Raw genomic sequence first — 21,744 nt, 5'->3', positions numbered from 1 at the left:
GGTTGAAGTGCACACTCTTCCACCAACGTCAAATGCAACAAATTATTATTCTCTTAGAGCATTCTATCAAGTAAAACAATGGACTGGTAATGACGAAAACATGAATTTGACGGACTTTGGGTGGACCATTGAAGGGAATATGTGCTTACTTGTAAGATCAACCATGCTTCCTGCACCTGACGAACTCTTAAAAACAATTTATTGTAGATGCAAAATCAGTTGTGATACCAAACGTTGCAACTGCAGAAAACATGGACTAGAATGCTCAATAGCATGTACCGAGTGTCGAGGCACAACTTGCGTGAACGGTTTTAGCCCAAATGAAGATTCTGATTCCGAGGATTCATAATATTAAAAACAGTAAGATATAGGAATAAAGATGAAATGTAAAAGATAGCTGTGAATCAAAACATTATGATAACTTTGTTAAACGTTATCTAAGAGGCTTACAAAATAGAACTTGCTTTGTCATGTTTATGAGAGTTAATTATCAATCTTTGCTGTTGGAAATCACATTTCTGTCTAATTTTCACCAAAAATGACGTTTTTGTCCCATAAAATACGTATGTATGGTACTAGAAATTAATTTTCTGTTCCTTATGATGCAGTATTTAGTTTTCAAAAAACTAAAATGGCCTATGCGATTTTTCTTCAAAATCCTTGATTTTTACCCCAAAAATCTATATAATGCAAATTTCAATTGATGGCGATTTTTAATATAGCATAAAGGACACTGTAAGCTATCCAAAGAACATAAAAACATTTCTGTTGCAATTAGTTCTAGGTTCAGCACAATCTGGCGTAGAATGACTGGACTAATATATATTAACTTTGTGATTTGAATCATGTACATTTAGGAATTAGATATCTATATGTTCAGTGTTATGCCCGTTTGGGCCCTAATTTGGAATAAATCATATTCTATCATATACAATATAGCCACATAGCTACAATTTAATTGATGAATGTTTGATTCTGAATTCATCTATATACCTACAATATATACACTTTAACGAATACTCCCAGATTATTTAGGAGTAGTTTTCAGACAGTGTGCACACTGCTTTTAAAATGATTAAAAAGATTATCTGTTTCAAACAAAACGTTTGTAATGTGAATGGATATTTACATGTAGCTTACAGGATAATTCATTTGCATTTCTGATCACTAATATTATACGTAAACAATAATAGACTGAAATAAACTTTACAGGCCCATAGCACTTGAGGTTTCATCCAATGAAATACCACAAGAATATCACGTGGTTTGAATTTTTGTGTGGAAAGTCTGCCAAACTTAGGTTGACTGTATTTGAGACGAAAATTGTGTGTTAAATGGAAGGCTAAAGACTCTTTGTGTTGTTTAGGGTGTGTATGAACTATCCTCATTTAATTTTTTGGATAAATTTGTGAAATTATGTCTACACAACCGCAGCGAGTACGCAAGAACGCGTCGCCCTCAACGATGCGGCCTATGAAAGCCGTGCAACCCTTCACATTGAAGAGTAGTCCAACTCGTAGAAGTCCGTCCTCACCAACCCCGTGGGTGCCAAGAAGATCTCCAGAGTCCAACTATTCCCCAGAAAGAAAGTCACCAAATTCTCCGAGTTTTAAAGGTAATATTTTAACTTAAACAACGTGCAATGTATCGTGTTGGCACCGTGCCAATATTTTTGGGAGCTGTGTCAAAATGTCAAATACATAGCACCATTTTCGAACGAATATGTTTTTTATCTAACATATAAACTGCAATCGCCAGGAGACCCTCCCTAGAAAAGACAATTATCTACATATCACTTGGAGTTTGTAAGATTTCTTTTCACAGTGTATCTTTTAATTATCAGAATTTGTGTGTGTAAACTAAAATCTTTTTGAGGTCACAATTATGAAAATGGGCGAAATGTTGGCATAGTGCCAATTCTAGTCTCTTTGTAGACAACGATTTCAATGTTGATTCAATAAAAAAAATTCACTAGAATCACATTCTTTACTCAATTTTGTATATTATTTAATATTTATATTCCATTTTTTATGTTTTAATATTAAAAGAAATGATGGCTAGAGATCTAGGGAAGATCAGATCAACATGTATAGTGTATAGTAATCATGAGAAATTCCTAACCTGTATGACTTATGCTATTAAGTATTGACAATACTAAGATCAATAGATGTGTCATATCTTGAAAAACACATTAAAAATTCACAAGTCCCATTATCCACCAGCATCAATTAACAATTTTTATTGAAATAAAGTATATATACCTGATAAATATGCACCACTTGTTCTGTGGTAAAGCAAAACTATGTATGAATTTGTAGAAGAAAAAATTAAATACAAAATTCGTTATTTTCTTATATTGTTGCTAGCAGTAATGACTAAGCCTGTGTAGGTTAACTTACCTGTAATACTAAGTGTGTAGGTGATGTGGAAATTTCCTCTTTGGGGATGAGACTTTCTAATTTTTAAAACATGCAGGATCTCTTAGAATGTATTAAGGATAACAAAAAAAAAAAAAAAGAAAAAAAGAAGAGGATAATAGATGTGTTTCTGCTAACATAGAAGTCCATTATTAAAAATATCTTTGTTTCCCCTAACCTGACCATGTTTTTTAAGTCTGGGTAGAGGTAGGTAGGTAAAGTGGATTTCTTTTGTTTTTGTAGATTGAATGTGTATTTTAAACGATACATTTTGCATCAGAGTTTGAATTTATAGATATCTTAAATCCAAAGAAACATGAACACTTTTAGAACAAACTACATATTACTATCATTATTTATGGAATGTCAGTACTGGGTCGTTAACATACATGTGTTACCTGTTAATTGAAGTGACTGAATATAAATTAGAATGAGATATATATTTACCATGTTTACTCTTATTATGGTAAACTGTGTTTTAAATGTCTAAATTTTTATATCATTTGACAACCAATCTTTTGGGATTTGGTATACAAAAATACAAATAGATTGTATCATAATTAGTGATGAAACGATTGTCGCCGACAATCGATTGTCGATCGTTTTTGGCTCGTCGATTCCGATTATCGATTGCATTTTTCATAATCGATTGTCGCCTGAACACAATCCTATTATAAACGAATCAACTACGTATATATCATTCAATACATTTGAAAAGGAAGAAGGCTTTAGATACTATCATCATCATGGATATTGAAATCAACTCAATAATTATGAAGTTGATAACTAATCCGAGATTCCTCTGACTCTTATCCCCGCTTTTATATTACGACATGTGCGGGGGAGAGTCAGAGCGGACTCAATAATGAAAAGACTTGTGGGAATTCAGCTAGTGTCGCTGCTTTGCCTACCGTTTACATCTTTATTTCGCAGATCTAGATAGGATTCAGTTATCGGATGAGTATTCCTCAGGTTAATCATGGTTAATTTGACTCTGATTAGAAATTTGTGTGCTGACGTCATGCGCAAAAACTCGAATGGTGAGGAGGCGACCAAAGTCAAAGTGATGCTTCATTCGTCAGTGATAGAGCTTTTTACACGGCAATAGCATCAGTTTAGTCATGGTTAACTTGTAGAATAATCATCCGATAACCGAATCCATGTATCTTGGATGGTAAATCCACGAAATAAAGTTGTAAAAGGTAGGCAGTGCAGCAACAGTAGCTGGTGTCGCTGAATTCCCACTTTTCATTATAGAGTCCACTCTGACTCTCTCCCGCACATGTCACGATATAAAAGCGGGGTAAGAGTCGGAGGAATCTCGGATTAGTTGATAACTTGTATATATCCCAACCCATGGAAACCAAAGTCGGACGTCTGAAAATTTAAGGTTTCTTAAAACTAAACTAAAGCCAATCTGGATGTCATGGCTAGAAAAAAAACCATTTCATCCCTCGTAAATAAGCTAATAGATGTGTGTATGTTGCACATATCCGTAAAACTAAAAGGAAATAACCCAAAAATAATGAACATTTATTAACTACATGTAAATACCGATTATATCGATCATTGATCGATCTAGTTCTTCCGATTTTGACCGATTATCGATTATGAAATTTTCCCGATTATTCAACACTAATCATAATGATGCTGTACGTATATATATATATATATATATATATATATATATATATATATATAGATGTATATTCAATAATGATCAGATTGTTGATCATCATTTTAAAAGGACCCGCCCTGTATACTGAATCTATATATATATATGTCAGATTATGATATATGATATTTTATAATGTTCTTCAAGAATGCCAAAATATTTTATGAAAATAATTTCATAACATGCATAATATGTACGTGGGTATATTATTGATCACTAAAATGTAAACACCAAATCATATGCGAAGAAAATAAATGACAGGGCTCGAAATTAACATATACCCGTCAGTCTGTGACTGGTTAAAAGTCTGGTGGACTGACTGACATTTGTTTTAGTCAGTCCGATGGGACTGGTCAATTTTCTAAAACATCATTTTTGAAAACCGGGCTACTTATCGAATCTTGAAAAATATGCAATTTGGCATTCCTCTGTAGATATCAGACGAACCTGATTAGTAAATTATATAAATATCACATTTAAGTGTTACAATATTGTCTGAGGCATATCGAGTTAAATTCCATTATTTTATTTTAATAACATTAATGAAGTATGTTTAATTATTTCTGGAAAACTCTGGTGGACTGGTAAATATTTCTGCAGACTGGTTGAAAGTATACCCTATCAGTCTGGCTAGACTGGTGACATAAAAAGTTAGTTTCAAGCCCTGAATGAAGTAGTTGTTGTTTTGTCAATCCACTTTTAAAGATCCAAAAAAAAGCCAAGCTAAATCTGATTCTGATCATGAATATCAAAGAATGAGAAACGATTTTCCCTTACATCATACTGTATTTTGTGTGAAAGGGTTTTAACAGACTTGAATCAAACTTTTAAAAAATTGCATTAATACTTGAACAGTTAAATTAACCATACACGATGTACTTTGTGTATTTGTTAGTGCCATTCCAACTTGTTCGCCAGTTTCAGTTAACCTAAAGTTGTTAATATATATGTATAGTAGTCCATCAGATTATAGCTATTTATTCATATTGTTTTAACTAATTACTAGTTAGACTATATACATCCCCACCCCCATGATGACCATTCATCCCTATAATCAGTGTATGCAAAAGTCACTCACTGGATCGATCAACCATGTTTTTTTCCCTGACTGTCACAGTAAAATTTAGGTTGGGTCAGTAGAAAAAAATTGAATACAGGACTGAGTCTGATGAAAAAATCAGTATCAGCTGCCATATTTTTTCTTCTTGGTGCTTTTATTACCTTTTAATAATAAAATTTGATTTTAAATATTTGAAATCTTAATTGTAAATTTGTGTGAATTAGAATTTGTTTTTATCATAAGATAAATATGATGATGTGATTTATTGTATTTGATTTAAATATCATAATTCTTCTAAAACGAAACTAAGCATGGAGGTCATGAATCATCGAATTAAGTATACGCAGAAGGGGCGTCATCTGTTTGTGTTCAGTGAACTGTGTATGGACAAAAGTAAACAGAACCAGAACAGGTGATTTTAATTAGATTGTCCCCCTTCCCATCCTCAAGAAATGCCACTTTTTATGCTCCTGTAATCAGAGATTTGGGGCTTGTAGTTTTGGTCTGTCTTTTTGTTTGTCCGCAAAATCTTTAACCTTGGCCATAACTTTTGAGTGGATGGAGATGGGGCTTACATATTTCACATGCATATTACTAGTAATAAGACCTTTCTTTAGGTAGAAAACTTTTGACCTTGTGATCTTCGAATTTGACGAACTTTAATCATGCAACCTAATTAAAATCAGACTTCTTAGATCTGCTCCGTATACTCTGCGTAAGTAGATCTGACATAACCCGATTAGGGGTCATGTTCAGATGAACTTTATGTCAGCCAATCAGCGTGTCGGCTTTGAAATCGTCGGTGTTCACAATTCAAGGAAAATGGCTGCGATTGTTTGGTTTGAAAGAAAACACATCACAGCTAGATGCGACGTCACAATGCACCGTTTACGTTGACTGGCGTTATATTCCTCGCGTTATTTAAGTAAACCATCTTAAAAACTATTCAAATCGTACCCATCCCTATTCATACATAAATCGGAATTCACAATTCATTTAATTTGGGTGTATTTCATATCGTACGTTTTGTTGTTTGTATGAACGGAATAGATTAGGCATTATTGCAAAAGTTTAAAATTCATTATGCGAGAATATACAATTTTACAGTGTGGAATAAACTTTGTGGGGGAGAGATTACAGCAATTTGTTTACGAATTGCCAGGAACCGCCTAAATAGCCATCATTGTCTGTATGGCGCAATCTGACTGGCTGATAGTTCTCATGAATATTCCAAGCGAAAGGTCATGCGGACGTGACCCCCTTATGGGGTTATGTCAGATCCTATTGTAGCGATTGTGAGCATATTCTAGGATCTGATTTTAGTTAGATTGTTTAACCATGTTAACCCTGGCCATAACTTTTGAATGGGTAGTTGTAGGGTTTTCATATTTGGTATCAAAATGTTTGACCTCATGACCTAGACCTAGGATTTTGACCTACTTTCAAAAAAACCTTTTTTTAGAATTTTGTTAGTGATAGAACTTTAATTAATGTTATTTATCACATGTATGTGTATTTCTTGTGACAAGACCTTTCTTTGGTTTACCAGAATTACTTATACGGTATACCAGTGCATCAGTGTTTCACAAACACATCTTGTTTGCAAATGATAATGATGATTTATATTGAGAGGGGTAACTTTATCTTCTAGTTGAACGTCCAAAAGCTGTTAAAGTGAACAGCAGTCCTCTAAAAAGGACTGGGTCACTAGAGGCCATCTATCTCAAGGGCCAGTGGCCGTCACCAGAGTTCTTTGCAACAGCCACTTTCAAGGTCGATGCCTGTACTCAGGTAAGAAATTGCAAATCATTTTGTTGTTGGGAGTTGAAAGAATGTTTGATGTAATCATTGTGTTAGATATATAAGGAATGCGTATTAGAGTAAATTGAAGATTTCTATACATGTATGTAAATGTTGTACATACTTTTCATGTTTTTGACTTCTCCTCCAAAACCATTCTGCCAATTTCAACCAAACTTGCCACAAAGCATATCCTTCAATGGCATAGGGGATTAGAATTTCAGCAAATGAAAGGTCATGTCTGCTTCAAAGGGGTTTAAAACTTTGAACCTCTGTTGTGGTTGTTAAAAAAAAATTCCACAAGAACAAGGATACAATTTGTCAATTTAAGAATTATTCTCTCTCTCTCTCTCTCTCTCTCTATATATATATTAAAAAAATATGAAAAGAAAACACAGAAATCCTCCGTAAAGCTTCACACACACACACACATATATATATATATATATATATATATATATATATATATATAAAAGCATCTTTCATGTAGAGTAGATTCAAATTCATTCACACCATGGAATATGTCTACTAGGGAAATTCCTAAAAATTCTTCTTATAGCGCAAGGATAGCAGAAGTACCCATTTAGGTGAAATCTCGAGACACCCGAGATTGACTTATACACGGCCTATTAATGATGACATAACAAACATACGTCCCACTATAGTATATATATATTCAAGTTTGTTGATACACCTTTGTTTAAAAATCTACGTTTTATTTATAGATGCACCAATCAAGTTAGTCATGCCTGTCGGTGCAGTCTCTGAACATACACTGCACACTGCTGCCTTATTTTTTATCAAAATACCCCTAAACTCTACTAGTGATTTCTTTGATAATGGATTATTTAGACTCTGATCCCGATCTTAAAAAGCTTAATTTTCTAACCCGACTTCATATCGTTGTATCATTATCGTGTATCATTACACAGCAGCTGCTGTATACTGGTACATTATCAATGTACCAATATCTATATTGATTCACTCCTAGTTTGGGCATAAAGTAAAATTAACGAATATTATACTGCAGTAAAAATAAGGTTTGTTTTACCATGTGGACGAGGCTTGTGTACTTTTCATGCTTTTTACAGACAGAGGAGGCAGATGTCTCTCGACATAGTTCTCACAAGCATGACAAAAAACAAAAGAAAAAGTCTAAAGATCATCGACGATCCAGGTCATTTGGACCTGGTGACCAGTTGGCAGTAAGTAAATATGTAAAACTTGAGAGATGGTGGATTGTAATTGATTGAATTGATTATCATGCAAGTGTGATTTGAAGTTCAATATCCATTTAGTATGGGTTCATGTGAACTTAGAATCATTAGTTTAATCCTTTTAATCATATACCGTGATGGGCAATCAGACCAAAAACCATGATCGTTAATCAGTAATAATTGGGCATATGTAATAGATTAATAATTAATTATAATTGGAATTGTCATTTAAATGTTTTTTCCCCTCTCAAAATAGATAACAGATTGTGAACCATACATTTGAATTCTTCTTTGTTTCTTTTTTTCACAGATAAATAAATCAGAATTTCAATATATCAAGTAAAGGAATTTATTCATGAGCACAAAATGTCCCAAAAATATCAGAGACAGAAACCTTTATCTGACTGTTTAATGTTTCTGTTACTGTCCTTCACTTCTCACACCATTTTGTTTGCTTGTTTTTTTTTTTTTTATCGGGTTTGACATAAAGAAAAGGAAATTTAAACAAAACTGAAATGATTTCCCAAGAAAGGGAGGGGGGGGGGGGGGGGTGTTCAATGATGTCGGTGACTTTTACTTTGTAATCAATTAGTAGTATCATAGATCTCTGAAAGACCGACAATCGATCATCGGCAAATTATTTAAAATTGTTTTATCACTACACACGACTTCCTTGTTTACATTTGTTTAAAACCCAATTTACATTTAACACTGTATCACATTGTCATTCAGTACCTATTGGGTAGAGTAATTTTTAGCCGAGTTGCAACGAAGTTGAACTCGGCTATTGGTTTGGTGATGCAGGTGGGCGGTTGGGCGTCAACAATTGGTTTCCGGATGATAACTTGAAAAGTTTACAATCTAATCAAATGAAACTTTGATATATTGTTGGGTACCAGGTAAGGAATACCCCTATTGATTTTGGAGAAAAATGGTCAAAGGTCAAGGTCACAGTGACCGAAAATAGAATGAAAATTTCAGAAAAATTTGGTTTCCGGATGATAACTCAGAAAGTTTAAATCCGAATCAAATGAAACTTTGATATATTGATGGGTACTAGGTAAGGAAGACCCCTATTGATTTTGGAGAAAATAGGTCAAGGTCACAGTGACCAAAAATAGATTTAAAATTCCAAAAAATTTTGGTTTCCGGAGGATAATTCAATTTTTTTAAAACTTGAATCAAATGAAACTTGGATATATTGTTGGATACCAGCAAAGCAAGGCCCCTATTGATTTTGGAGAAAAAAGGTCAAAGGTCAAGGTCACAGTGATCGAAAATAGATTGAAAACTTCAGACAAATATGGTTTCTGGACAGTAACTCGAAAAGTTTAAAACTGAAATTAGTTCTTCACAATTATAAATATGCCATATCATTCCTGACTTTACAATGTATCCCATGCAACTCGGCTCATGCACCCCTGGGTGCATATATTGATTTTTACATCTTGTGATGTGTTACCTATTATAATGTATATTTCCATAGAACATTACTGTTCATGTCAATCATTTAGGTTAGATTGTATTCCAATACATGTTAGAAAAACCCTTTGTTGTTGGTTGTATATTGTTTAAGGTCCCTCTTGAAAGTTTTACACTCATATGGAGACAACGCCATTACCTGTGAATGGCTGCAAAATTTAGGCCTATGCTCGGCACTTACCGTCTTTAAGCAGGGAGGGATCTTAATCCTGCTACACCTGCTGTGACACAGGGCCTCTGTTTTTGCGGTCTCATCCGAAGGACCACCCCATTTAGTCGCCTCTTATGACAAGCAAGGGGTACTGAGGACCTATTCTTACCCAGATCCGCACGGGACGGAAAACCCTTTGTAAAATAAAAGCAAGTTCTATTGGAATTTACAAGGTGCATTTGTGGGAAGAAGATTTAGATTTAGTTTGATATACAACTGAAATTGTTTAAATGCTTTGCTGTGTGTTTTCAGGCCATTAGACAAAGGTTACAGAAATCCAGCAAGACAGACAGCCACAAAGCTCGACAAAGTCCAGTCCCTGCAAGTCACGATGCTCTGTCAGCCACCGCCCCCGCATCCCTCCAGAACTTCACCGCCCCCGCATCCCTCCAGAACCTCACTGTGCCAATCCGGACCTCCAAGCCTCTGGGGATCCCTGCTCATATCCCGTCCCCGAAGAACATGTCTAGATATCAAAGGAATAGTGTGGAGGGTCTCAGTATGGTATGTGTCAGGTTTTAAGTTTAAGATATTAGCTCTTCTGTGATGGAGATACATTCAGTATTCTATTGACCTCATGGGTGGGTACAAGATGTGTACATATATATCATAGACTAGTTCTGTAGATAATAATAAAAAGGTATGAAAGCGTAAATTTTGTTTATATCAGCCATAGGTATACATTAAACTGACCATATCAAGAATAATTTGTTTGAATTAGGTCATTAAATTAAATATGAAATTATTATGTATTTCCTCTTCAACTCGAGTGCTACTTTTATTAAAGGAAGAGGATGATTATTGGATTTTTGTGTGAGCTATTTTATTTTCAATCTCTCGTAAACTTGCTAACTTTGTGTTTCCCAGGTGTTCAGGTAATTAATTGCATGACAGCTGGTAATCATCCTTTAGGTAATGAATTAAAGGAAGCAATAAGCATTTGTACCCACTGTGTTTGTACAAAAACATTTTGTATCTCACTGTACGTAAGAGTTCAACTAAGGGAAACAACTTTTGGAAAACTCAGAAATTGCTTTTTGATAGTCTGACAACTTCACTTAAATCTATGTATGTTAATGAAAAAAACCCCACAGGTATTATTTACAGCATTAATGCTTTCATCTTGATGCATTTAGCACATGGTGACTTTCTTTGAGATACAAGTGCATTCTATTTCCATCATTGAAGCACATTTAATTGAGTTTAACAGTTGTTAAGTTGCTCTGATTTAGAATCGAATGTTTTTGAATTTTTTTCAGGAGATAGAGAAACTGGTGCTTAAGAACATTGATGACAACGAGGACACAGAAAGAGTAAGTCTGATGTATTGTCTGTAAGTTCATTGTACAAAAACTGACACCATATTTTCTTAAGGAGGATTGTCACAGTGTCATAATGACCGACTTTTGAAGCATGAATGAAGATATAACTGCTTAACTGGGTAGCTCAGGGGGTTAATGCATCAACTGCTGATCTGTAGATCTAGGAGGATTTAATTTTTTCCCCTTGAGGTCTTTCTACTAAAACTATTTTTGTGTTACCTGAGTCACTCAGGTGACTTATTGCCATTGGTCTTCTTTGTTGTCCATCATACTTCGTCCATTGACAATTGAATATTTTTATCTTCTTGAATACTACTAGGCCAATGCATTGTCTTTAAGCTCGACATGAAGCATAATAGGGATGAAATGAACATAAATTGTGATTTTCGTCATCATTTTACCCCAGGGGGTGGGAAGAAACTGCTGAAAATGACAAAATTTTGAAAATCTTTTTTGCTGAGTGGTTAGAGCATCAAGCTCAAAATCACATGGCCTCTCACCTCTGGTCGGCGTGGGTTCGAATCTCGCTCGCGTTGGTAAGTGAGAAAGTTTCCCAGTTTACTTTCGGAAGGTCAGTGGTCTCTTCCCAGGTACATCGTATCTGGGTTCTCTCTTCCACCAACAAAAACTGGGTGCCACCAGATAACTGAAAAATTGTTGAGTGTGGCGGAAAACAGCAAAACAAACAAACAACTAGGAATGTTCTGACAGAAATGAAAGTCAAATGTAAATACTTGAAGGTGTGAACAGCAACCACTCCGCCAGCATGCTTTTCATGAAGCGCTAAAGCAAGTATCGAAAAGGAAAATGATCTCTCTGAAATTGCGATAAACAGCAATAAACAAAACTCTACTCCTGCGCATCTTGAAGATAAACCAGTCTGATTAAAATCAGACTCCATACTCATTATCCTATTGTTCGGATAATGAGTATTGTGTTCTGATTTTAATCGGACTGAAGATAAACTGAATACATGGTTAGGTAGAGCATAAGGCCCTCTACAAATATTTTGTTTTTCATGATGCTTAGGGCAGGGATTCTATCTGAAGGGTGAGGCCAAGATAGACATACATGTATGTAGCGAACATATACATATTAAGCTCCTGCACATCTAGTTAGAAAGAGCATGGGACTCTCTACCAAAACACTCAGAGCTGGGGTTCTGCCTGCAGGCTAGGTCCAGAATAGTCATAAAATGAGAATGTACTTAATTTCTGAAAATCTTCTCTACTCCTGCTCATCTTTTTGGTTAATTGAATGCATGGTCAGGAAAAGCAAAAAGGCCCTCTACAAAAGTTGTGTTTTTAATGACCCCAAGGGCAGGGGTTCTATTTCCAGAATAGGGCCAAAATGATCATAAAGTGAAAATGTACTTGAATAATCTTTAAAAAAAAACGCTTTTCTCTACCCCTGCACATCTTGAAGTATAAAAAACTGAATACATGGTGAGGCGCTCTGCAAAAATTATGAAATTTATGGCTTCTGGGTTCAGAGTTCAGAGGGTGAAGATTAGTTGGCAATATATTGAAAATATATTAAAATTATTAATCTTCCTCTCTACTCATGGACAGTTAGCAGGCAAACTATTTCATTATCAATATAATAAACACTTTGCCATCTACCAACATTTTGAATTCAGGCTCAAGGATAGGCTAAGTTGGTCTTACATTGAAAACACATCACACCTTTGACATTTTATCATGGCATATGTAAATCGCAGGCAAACTGATTGCATGAATACAGGAAGTACTTCACCCTTTACCAAAATTGATAAATTTGTGGCTACTTGGTCCAGTGTTCTAGCCCCTGGGGATAGGTTAAGTTAATTATTTCTGTAGTGCTTCTATTGACTGAAGTAGTCCTTGGTTACAGATTGATATTCCTGATGGACATCGAGCTCCAGTACCAGAACCAGTACACAGGACCAGTAGTACTCGCAGCGTGGACACTCAGACACCCTCTGGGGTCTTGGATACGGGAACGCCCTCTATCAGTGTTGACGATGTAAGCTCAGGGAGTGGGTCGCAGTCCTGTAGCCCTGCGATGCCCATCATTCCGGGCCACATGGACTCGTCACGTCCATCCAGTGGGGCCGACTCCGGTAACGAGAGGCCTGAGAAAGGTAAGTTTGATAGAATTGGTGTAGGCTATTTTCATGGGGTCATATTTTTGTGGTTTAATGTGATTTCTGCATTATTCTTTGAACACCAGTTGTCAATGAATTTAATAAGTAAAAAAGTGAAGATAACAAACAGTGATCATTCTCATAACTTCCATGAGGAATACCAAATTAAGAGTTGGACAAACATGGACTCTTCGACATACCAGAGGTGGGATCAGGTGCCTAGGAAGAGTAAGCATTACCTGTTGATTGGTCACACCCGCTGTTAGCCCTAAATCTCGTTCAGGCAAAGGGACCAACCTGCAGTCAAACCAGTGTGTTCAGAACAGTTTAACAATTGGTTTAAAATATGTTAGACAGCATTTGACCCAATGACAAACTTTATTGTCAATCTAGATCGTTATAACAACTATAGAATTTGCTAAATGTTGACTTTAAATGAGACTGTTGAAGCTTCTGTAACATCTGCTTCTTTGTCAGTAGCCTGCTTGATTTAAAAAGTGATCATATGCAGAACAAGCTCTTGTGTATCGAATCAGTTGATGGACATAAACACCATATGCGGGTGATAATGGAATATTGCTACATAAATATGGGAAGTTGATGGAGAAGCTGAAGTCATCCCATTTGTCATGAAGTGGAGTTGTTAGTTTGCCATTAATATGTTCAACAAAATATCTAAGTACAGTTTTATGTAAGAGGGAGTAATAAAGGAAAGCGTTCTATGAATTTATCATGTTTAAATAATTCACATATGTTGGAAAAACATCAACGTTTGATCGCCATGAAAATGGATATAACCACAGCATTCTACATGATGAAAATGGTTAATAAGGCAACCAAGAAACATCATCCCTCTGATACGAGAGATACACGTGCAAATACATCTACTATCTGTATGATTAAGCAAATGACTTTATAAGTGTTAATTGGCTTTTGAGCAATTGATTATTATTGTAGGCATGTGCTAATTGACACAATGATGGGAGTCCAGACAATCCTTATGTCTTATATGGCTACTTGAGTTCTCTGTATTTGTCTGTCATTGTCCACAAACTTTTGAACATTTTCAGCTTCTTTTCAGAAAGAATTGAACCAATTTCAATCATTGTTGGTAAATTACTAATATGGAGTAAAGGAAACAAAAATTGTGAATTTCAGGGTCTCTGCCTCATGATATTTAGGGCCCCACATTGATGAGGGGCCTCCGTGTCCAAGTGGTTAGAGCATCACGCTCAAAATCACACGGTCTCTCACCTCTGTCGGCGTGGGTTCGAATCCCGCTCGTGCCGGTAAGTGAGAAAGTTTCCCAGTTAACTTTTGGAAGGTCGGTGGTCTCTTCCCAGGTACATTGTATATGGGTTCTCTCTTCCACCACTAAAAACTGGGCGCCACCATATAACTGAAAAATTGTTGAGTGTAGCGGAAAACATCAATCAATCGATTGATGATGGTCTCTGCCTCGTGATATTTAGGGCCCCACATTGATGATGTTCTCTGCCTCATGATATTTAGGGCCCCTGCTTTCCAGGGTGATTTGGACTTTGTGAAAAAAAAAGAAAAAAAGACTGACTTTCATACATTTTTAAAAGAGATAAATTTCATTTTTTGAAAATACATTATTTTATAAAGGGCATAAACTGCATTGGCAATACTTCATGAAGCAATAGACATACTATGTTTGACAAGATTCATATGCACATTGTCCCAACTACGTCACATTATTATGAGGAAATGACTATCACTATAAGGATATAGGAGATAAAAATAAAAACATTGGAAGATGATGTAAAGATTGTAACTATCATACAACCCATTGAAGTTTGTATTGAGTTGATGGAAATTAGAGGATTACAAACAGTTCCAAAATTTGGTCTCTTAGGCCACTGTTTGTGTACATTAATTTTCCTGCATCATACACTGAACTTTGGACCATTTCAACTAAACATGAATTATTATAAAACAAAGCTCAAAACGTGCAAGTGCAGTAGATTTTGATTCTTCATTCAACGAAGCATATGAAGCTATTTTCATGTTTCAGAACTTTCGAACATTGTATCTTTTCACACATCAAGTTATGAAAATAATGGAAGGGGTGGGGTGGGGATAGTCTGTTGCAGAATGACAGTGATGTTGAGCTGTTTAAAGATTGCTTTGTGTTGTGGTTTGAAATTGATTGTTTTGGTCCGTCTCCCACAGATATAGAGGGATGCGAGTCACCAGATGCCCACTTCAAGGTGGTCGCCAGTCCACGCCCAAACAAATCCTACTCATTTGTCCGGGAGCCTCCAGATGGCTGTGAAAAGATCCGAGTCATCACAGAGCATGCTGAAGAAGACAAGTAAGTCAAGAGATTCCAAACGTTTTAGAGAGCAAGGTCAAATTGTTTAAGAAAATTCTTTATTTAGAAAATGGACAAATCCTGTTTTATGTTTTATTCTGTGTATTTACAGGAAGCCAGTGAGTCAGCCGTCCATTAAAGTACCTCTGCTGTCTTGTCCAATCAAGACATCCCAGTATGTGTTTAAACCAAGTATTGACTCGGCTTTTTGTCCACTCAGAAATATGTACAAAAATCAGGGGACACAACCCACACAGCCGATCATTACATTAGAGTAGTCTTACTCTAAGGGGACCAACAGACTGTATTTCGCTTGTGAATATATATATAGATATATATATTTTTTTCACTTTGTCTTAATGTGATTAATATTTTTTTTTTTATTTTATGTTTTGAGTAACACTACAAAAACTTTTATACATGTACAAGTCATTATTGAGTTATAGTAAGTTGTTTTAGTTCCCGTTATTTAGTAGAATCTCTTCTGTACTGTCAGGGAGGGAAGGCAATAACATGATAAAGCTAGCGATACTAAACCTTCATAATCTCTGCCGTTCAGGCTCTTTCTGCGCGCAGGTTTAGTTACATTCATGTTGTTGGGGTTTTTTTTTTGTCGACTTGTGTGAAAAATTGGATCTGTAATATTACAGGTCCTTGTTTTTGGTTTAGGTTTTGCAGTTGATGTCAGGATTTGTATTAAGTTTTGTAATTCTTTTGTATCATCTGTAATGTGGCATTACCAGGTACTTAGTTTTGCGATTTACAAAAGGCATTTTTCAAAAATAACTAATACTGTAAATCAAGAATTTTTCACGAGACTTTTATCTTCGTGTTTTCTTCGTTCAGTTCTTCATGATAAGACATGATCATGTACACTTGATATTATAAATGTAAGTTAGAGATGATATTAAGAGAGCCGATTTTTTTCTTCTAATTTTTAACAAAATTACAAGAAAATAACAGTCTTGTGAATAAAATCTGATCTTCGGTATTTTGATTTCTGTGGATTTTGAATGTGTTAACGGAGAGATGTACTACACAATGGTGCAAGAGACATTCCAAGTTTTTAGGATTTTTAGTATGTGACTGAATGTTATTGTATGGTGATAAGTATTTTCCTGTTTTAATTACAGCAGGTCTCCATTTAATTGGCATTAAATGTAAGGGAAATTTTAATTCAGCCAAAAGAGTACCTCGTTTCCATTCATTTCTTCATTTGAAATGCATTGTACTTTCTCCCCATTCATTTCTTCACTTGAAATGCATTGTATTTTCTTTCCATTCATTTCTTCACTCGAAATACATTATATTTTCTCACAGATATATAGAAGTATTTTTATACTGATACAGGATTGTTGTGGTACAGAACTGTTTGATGATTTTCTTACAAAACATGATATATGTTGATGGGTTTTCTTTACAAGTCAGTATTTTATGCACAATTAAGATGATAAATTATTTTATGTAAGATATAGCTGTACAAATATTTTTTAGGTTTTATTGTATAGGAAGACAAATTTTAAAGTTTAAATGAGTTTTACATTTACTATTGGGAAAAGAAACTTATAGTAAATTAGGAACACTTTCCCAGATTTTGTTGAGATTCTGTATTCGACGTCAACAAAGCTTTCCTGATCAAAAGTTTGTCCAAAAACTTGCAGTCCTTCATAACTCTGTCATAGCTGTGTGTCCAGTCATCGAAGTAGACTAGTCATCCTTTAGAAATGTTGTTACCTACATGTGTAAGAGGAATTGGAAATTTCATTATGGCTACCAATACCTCTGGTTTCTTTTGCTACTAAATGGACTTCAGGAAGGGCTGTGTTTTAAGGAAACAAACTCAGTACCAGTAGAGAAGTGTGATCACCTTGGTTTCTGGGCCCAGAGAAAGTTTGGAGTTTTCTCGGTATAGTGCTTTGCCAAATGTTGTTACATTCCCTAGATAAGTAAAACAAAGTCTACCCTTTTTGTTCAACTTCTCAAGATCTATAAATTTTTGTGAATGCAAGATGTATATTTTGACTTGGATGAGTGTTTTTCTATGTTAATTTTGATCACTTTGCTCAAATCCACAAATGTAAGGCTTCTTTCGATGTAAAACACAATATTTGTACTTTCTTTAAGTGGGGTTCATGTTTAAGTGTTTTTGGCGGTAAAGTGAAAGTGCTAAGTTGATGGTTGTGCTACCATATGAAAATCTTTTACCCATGATTATACATACAAGAAGTGCTAAATCAAATGCCAAATGGTGCATCGGCTCCGATTGCATGGAATTTTATGTATATGCTGGAGTAAGTACACATACTGTATTGTAGCATCATTAATAGTTATTTAGATACAGTAAAACCTGGTTACAGCGAACACACTTGTAATGAATTCACGCTTACAGCGAAGTTATTTTCATTCCCTGTAGTTTTAAAACATCATTATAAACTTATTGGATATAACGAAATACGTTTATAACGAATCAAAATTCTTCTCTCTCCAACACTTGGCTATAAACATGTTTTAATGTACTACATGTAATATTTACATGAATATACGTTATGATTTGTATTCTTTAGTAAGCGTATTTTCTAAATTATTTTACTTCCACACAAGTATTTGTCATATCTGTCTGCCAATTTATTGTCCATTTGTCATCAGACTCCATCCGTGATTTTACAATGTAGCTCCAGTCATCTGTTTAGTGTGTACAACATTTACAACCCAAATATTGTTGGATTGTTCTAACCCCATACACTGTTAACAGTACGATCTCTGCCAATATTTATGATGGTTACTATTTATAGTACATTTGTACAATATTCTTAACATGTTTTATTAATGATTTAAAAACACAATTTTAAAAATTTTAATGATATGAAAACAAAAATTGTGACTTCAACCATATTTTTTTTATGGGGATTTTTTTTTTTTAAAGAAAATGAAGATTAGTATTAAATTAATTTCATCGCAACCTATTCCTTTGTATGGGAAAAGAAAACATCCGTTATAGTGGTTGGATGCCCCCAGCAGAGGGCGCTCCTCTTCGTCCGTCCATTCCGAGTCTCCACACAAGCTTCGCCATCATTTCGCCTCTCTACCATTCTGATTTCAGTGATCCGTCCACCGAGGGTTTTTTTTAATTGTCCCAAATCATGTGTATGGCTGGTCATTATGTTTCAGTATTTTTTTCTGCTTGGGTAATGGCTTCACTCTATAGAGTATCCATGATTATTTCATTCTTTTTGTAATGTAGTTGACTTTTTCTTTTTTTTAACTATGAAAAGCGTGTTAATTTTTTTTTTTTTTGAATTTGTAAAGTTGGTCAATTGACACTTGATTCTATTGATGTTTATTGAGTAGATATTGAAATGTGGAGATAATTTAGTTTCTGTACAAATACCACAGTTGTTGAACAAGACATTTTAAGGAAAGCGCAGGTTTTGTAGTGATGAATAGTGTCTTTTTGTACAATGGAGTGCGAAATAAATGACAAGGACTGCTTTTTTGGAAGAGGGAAAACCTTGTCTTTGTTTCCCATAATGTAATTTCACAATGACAACTGCATTGGCTTGTTATAATGTAAAGAACTGAGAGGAAAATGGCAGACTCTTGTTAAATTATTGTGCTCGTTTTTGTTTTGTTTTTGGACATGGTATTCTTTTTAATGTAATGAACAGGTAACTTGTTCCATATTACCTGTAAATTGCTCCTTATTGGTAAACTTTCATGAAGTGTGTATTGAAGAGAAATGATAGGCTCATTATAAAAAGGGCCTACTGATCTACCCTCGCGCAATAGCCGACGCTTTGTCCAGCAATATACTTATATACTGGTAGTTAAGTTTATATTTAAGATACGACTAAGTACATGACATTACATCAGACTAAAGTGACCACTTAAGCAATGTTGGTCACAAGACATAATTGTTGTTCATTTATTTATTAAATGCTAAGTTATTTACATGTATATTAAAATTTAATCTATTTAATTTATATTCTGTTTTGATAAATATGATTCTTGAAAGAGTAATTTTAAAAGAGAAAAATTCCAATTATTAATATAATAAAAGATCAATAAATTGTTGAAGTTTTAATTAATTTCCATGGAATTGATCATCCAATTTATGAAAAACCTGATGATTATAACTATCTTGATTTAATTTTACAGGCCTGTGAATTGTGTTCTAAAAATATTATAAGTAATTAATGATCACCAGTGGGCTTAAGAATTTTGCAAAAGATTGAGAGAAAATGAAGATATTTTTTTTATCTTCCCTTTGAAAAATAGAATATGGAGATTAATCATATCAGAAAATGGCATTTCTACATGTCCACGTATCTTCCAGCCTTTGTTCAGTCTTATTTTAAAAGAAATCGAATTTTATGTTAAACCTCAGAACATACAATTTCGTGTACATTTTAAATTTGTTAATATGGATAAATAAGGGATTAAGTGTTCTCCCCATCCCAGAAGTATTTAAATAATTAATTTTGATTATCAATGATATGTATAAGTTGTACTAGTTACTTTTTAATTGTTTTGTAAATACAATGTACAAAAAGTCATATTCAAATTTTAAGTTAGGAAGCAATTTTTTTTCCTTCGTACTTTGACTTGATTGCTTTGACATATTTTTTTCAATCTATATTTTGCTTGTTAGAAATGTGAAGTTTGCAAATTGTGAAATTGTTTTCAAGAAATGAAGAAATAAAAATGTTATCTTTTATAATTTTATGATGTGTTTTATCTCTTTTTTTTAGCTCTTCTGAGCCGAAGGCTCAAAGAGCTAATGCTATGGCCATTTGTGCGGTGTGTGTAAACTTTTTAGAAAAAGGGCTATAACTCAAGAACCCCTTGGCCAATTTTTTTCAAATTTGTTACAGGGTATCATTGGCCCAAGGGCTTTCATACATACTAAATAGAGGGATGTGACCCTTTAACAAGGGGAGATAATCAAGAAAATACAAACAAAAGTAGTGGTTGCTAAAAAATCATCTTCTCAAGAACCAATGGGCAGATTATCACCAAACTTACACATAAGGATGAGCATATTTTGTAGATTAAAAATTGTTCAAGGCATTACCCTGGGGCAGAGGGCGTGGTCTCAAGGTCACTTCAAAGTTGACCTAAATTTATATTTCCTTAAATCTTTGATATTTTAGTCATTATAAGGACTAGGATCATCAAATTTTGACAGTTGATGCATCTTAGGACCTTGTGTCAAGTTGTCTCAAAAGTAGGTCACGGTGACCTACTTTTTGAATTTTGCAGGTATTTATTTTAAAATTAATTTTGATGCATATCTTGGACACTTTGAAGCCTATGATCATCAAAACTTGTCAGTTGGTGGATCATGGGACCTTGAAATGCGTCAACTGAAAAATAGGTCACCGTGACCTACTTTCTGAATTTTATGGCTTATCATTTATAGATATATTTAAGTTGTTATTTCAAATACCGAGAGGTTTAAAATCATCAAATCTTGTAAGTTGATGCATCTTGAGGCCTTGAAACATATTTATAAAAAAGTAGGTCACAGTGACCTACTTTTTGAATTTTGCAGATATTCAAATTTCACATTTTCAATTTTAGATGCATATTTTGGGCACTGTAAAACCTAGGATCATCAAACTTTGTCAGTTGATGTGTCTTCAGTCTTCAGTTTGTGTCGACCAAAAAGTAGGTCACCGTGACGTACTTTTGGTATTTGACAGCTAAATTACTATATTTCAGACACTATTTGACCTACAATCATCAAACTTTGTCAGTTGATGCATCTTGAGTCTTCGGAGTGTATCGACCAAAAAGTAGGTCACTGTGACCTACTTTTGGCATTTGACAGTTATATTTATATATTTCAGTCACTAATTGACCTACAATCATCAAACTTTGACAGTTGATGCATCTTGAGTCTACGGAGTGTGTCGTCCAAAAAGTAGGTCACCTTGACCTACTTTTGGAATTTGACGGCTATATTTATATATTTCAGATACTATTTGACCTACAGTCATCAAACTTTGTCAGCTGATGCGTCTTGCATGTTCGAAGGGTTTCGACCAAAAAGTAGGTCACCGTGACCTACTTTTGGAATTGAACGGCTATATTTATA

The 21,744-nt window shown here is 34.6% G+C and overlaps 1 protein-coding gene across 1 annotated transcript; it reads left to right on the top strand.

The window, feature by feature from the left end:
• Positions 1-1,221: 1,221 nt before the first annotated feature.
• On the top strand, positions 1,222-20,369 carry LOC125665571 (glucocorticoid-induced transcript 1 protein-like). The gene is made up of 8 exons (XM_048898274.2): positions 1,222-1,615; positions 6,804-6,943; positions 8,044-8,157; positions 10,115-10,366; positions 11,122-11,175; positions 13,057-13,306; positions 15,506-15,647; positions 15,760-20,369. The coding sequence occupies exons 1-8, from the start codon at positions 1,417-1,419 to the stop codon at positions 15,923-15,925; spliced, it is 1,317 nt and encodes a 438-aa protein (XP_048754231.1). The 5' UTR covers positions 1,222-1,416; the 3' UTR covers positions 15,926-20,369.
• Positions 20,370-21,744: the final 1,375 nt, after the last annotated feature.

Source organism: Ostrea edulis, chromosome 10 (genome assembly GCF_947568905.1).
Source record: "Ostrea edulis chromosome 10, xbOstEdul1.1, whole genome shotgun sequence".
Lineage (NCBI taxonomy): Eukaryota > Metazoa > Mollusca > Bivalvia > Ostreida > Ostreidae > Ostrea > Ostrea edulis.
Note: the sequence above shows the minus strand (reverse complement) of the source record. Positions and strands in the feature narration are given on the sequence as shown.

Bases quoted from the DNA above. Each gene is read 5' to 3' on its own strand.
- LOC125665571 (XM_048898274.2), top strand. From the start codon at position 1,417: ATGTCTACACAACCGCAGCGAGTACGCAAGAACGCGTCGCCCTCAACG. The intron at 10,367-11,121 runs GTATGTGTCAGG...AATTTTTTTCAG, and splicing joins GTGTGGAGGGTCTCAGTATG to GAGATAGAGAAACTGGTGCT. The intron at 11,176-13,056 runs GTAAGTCTGATG...CCTTGGTTACAG, and splicing joins ACAACGAGGACACAGAAAGA to ATTGATATTCCTGATGGACA.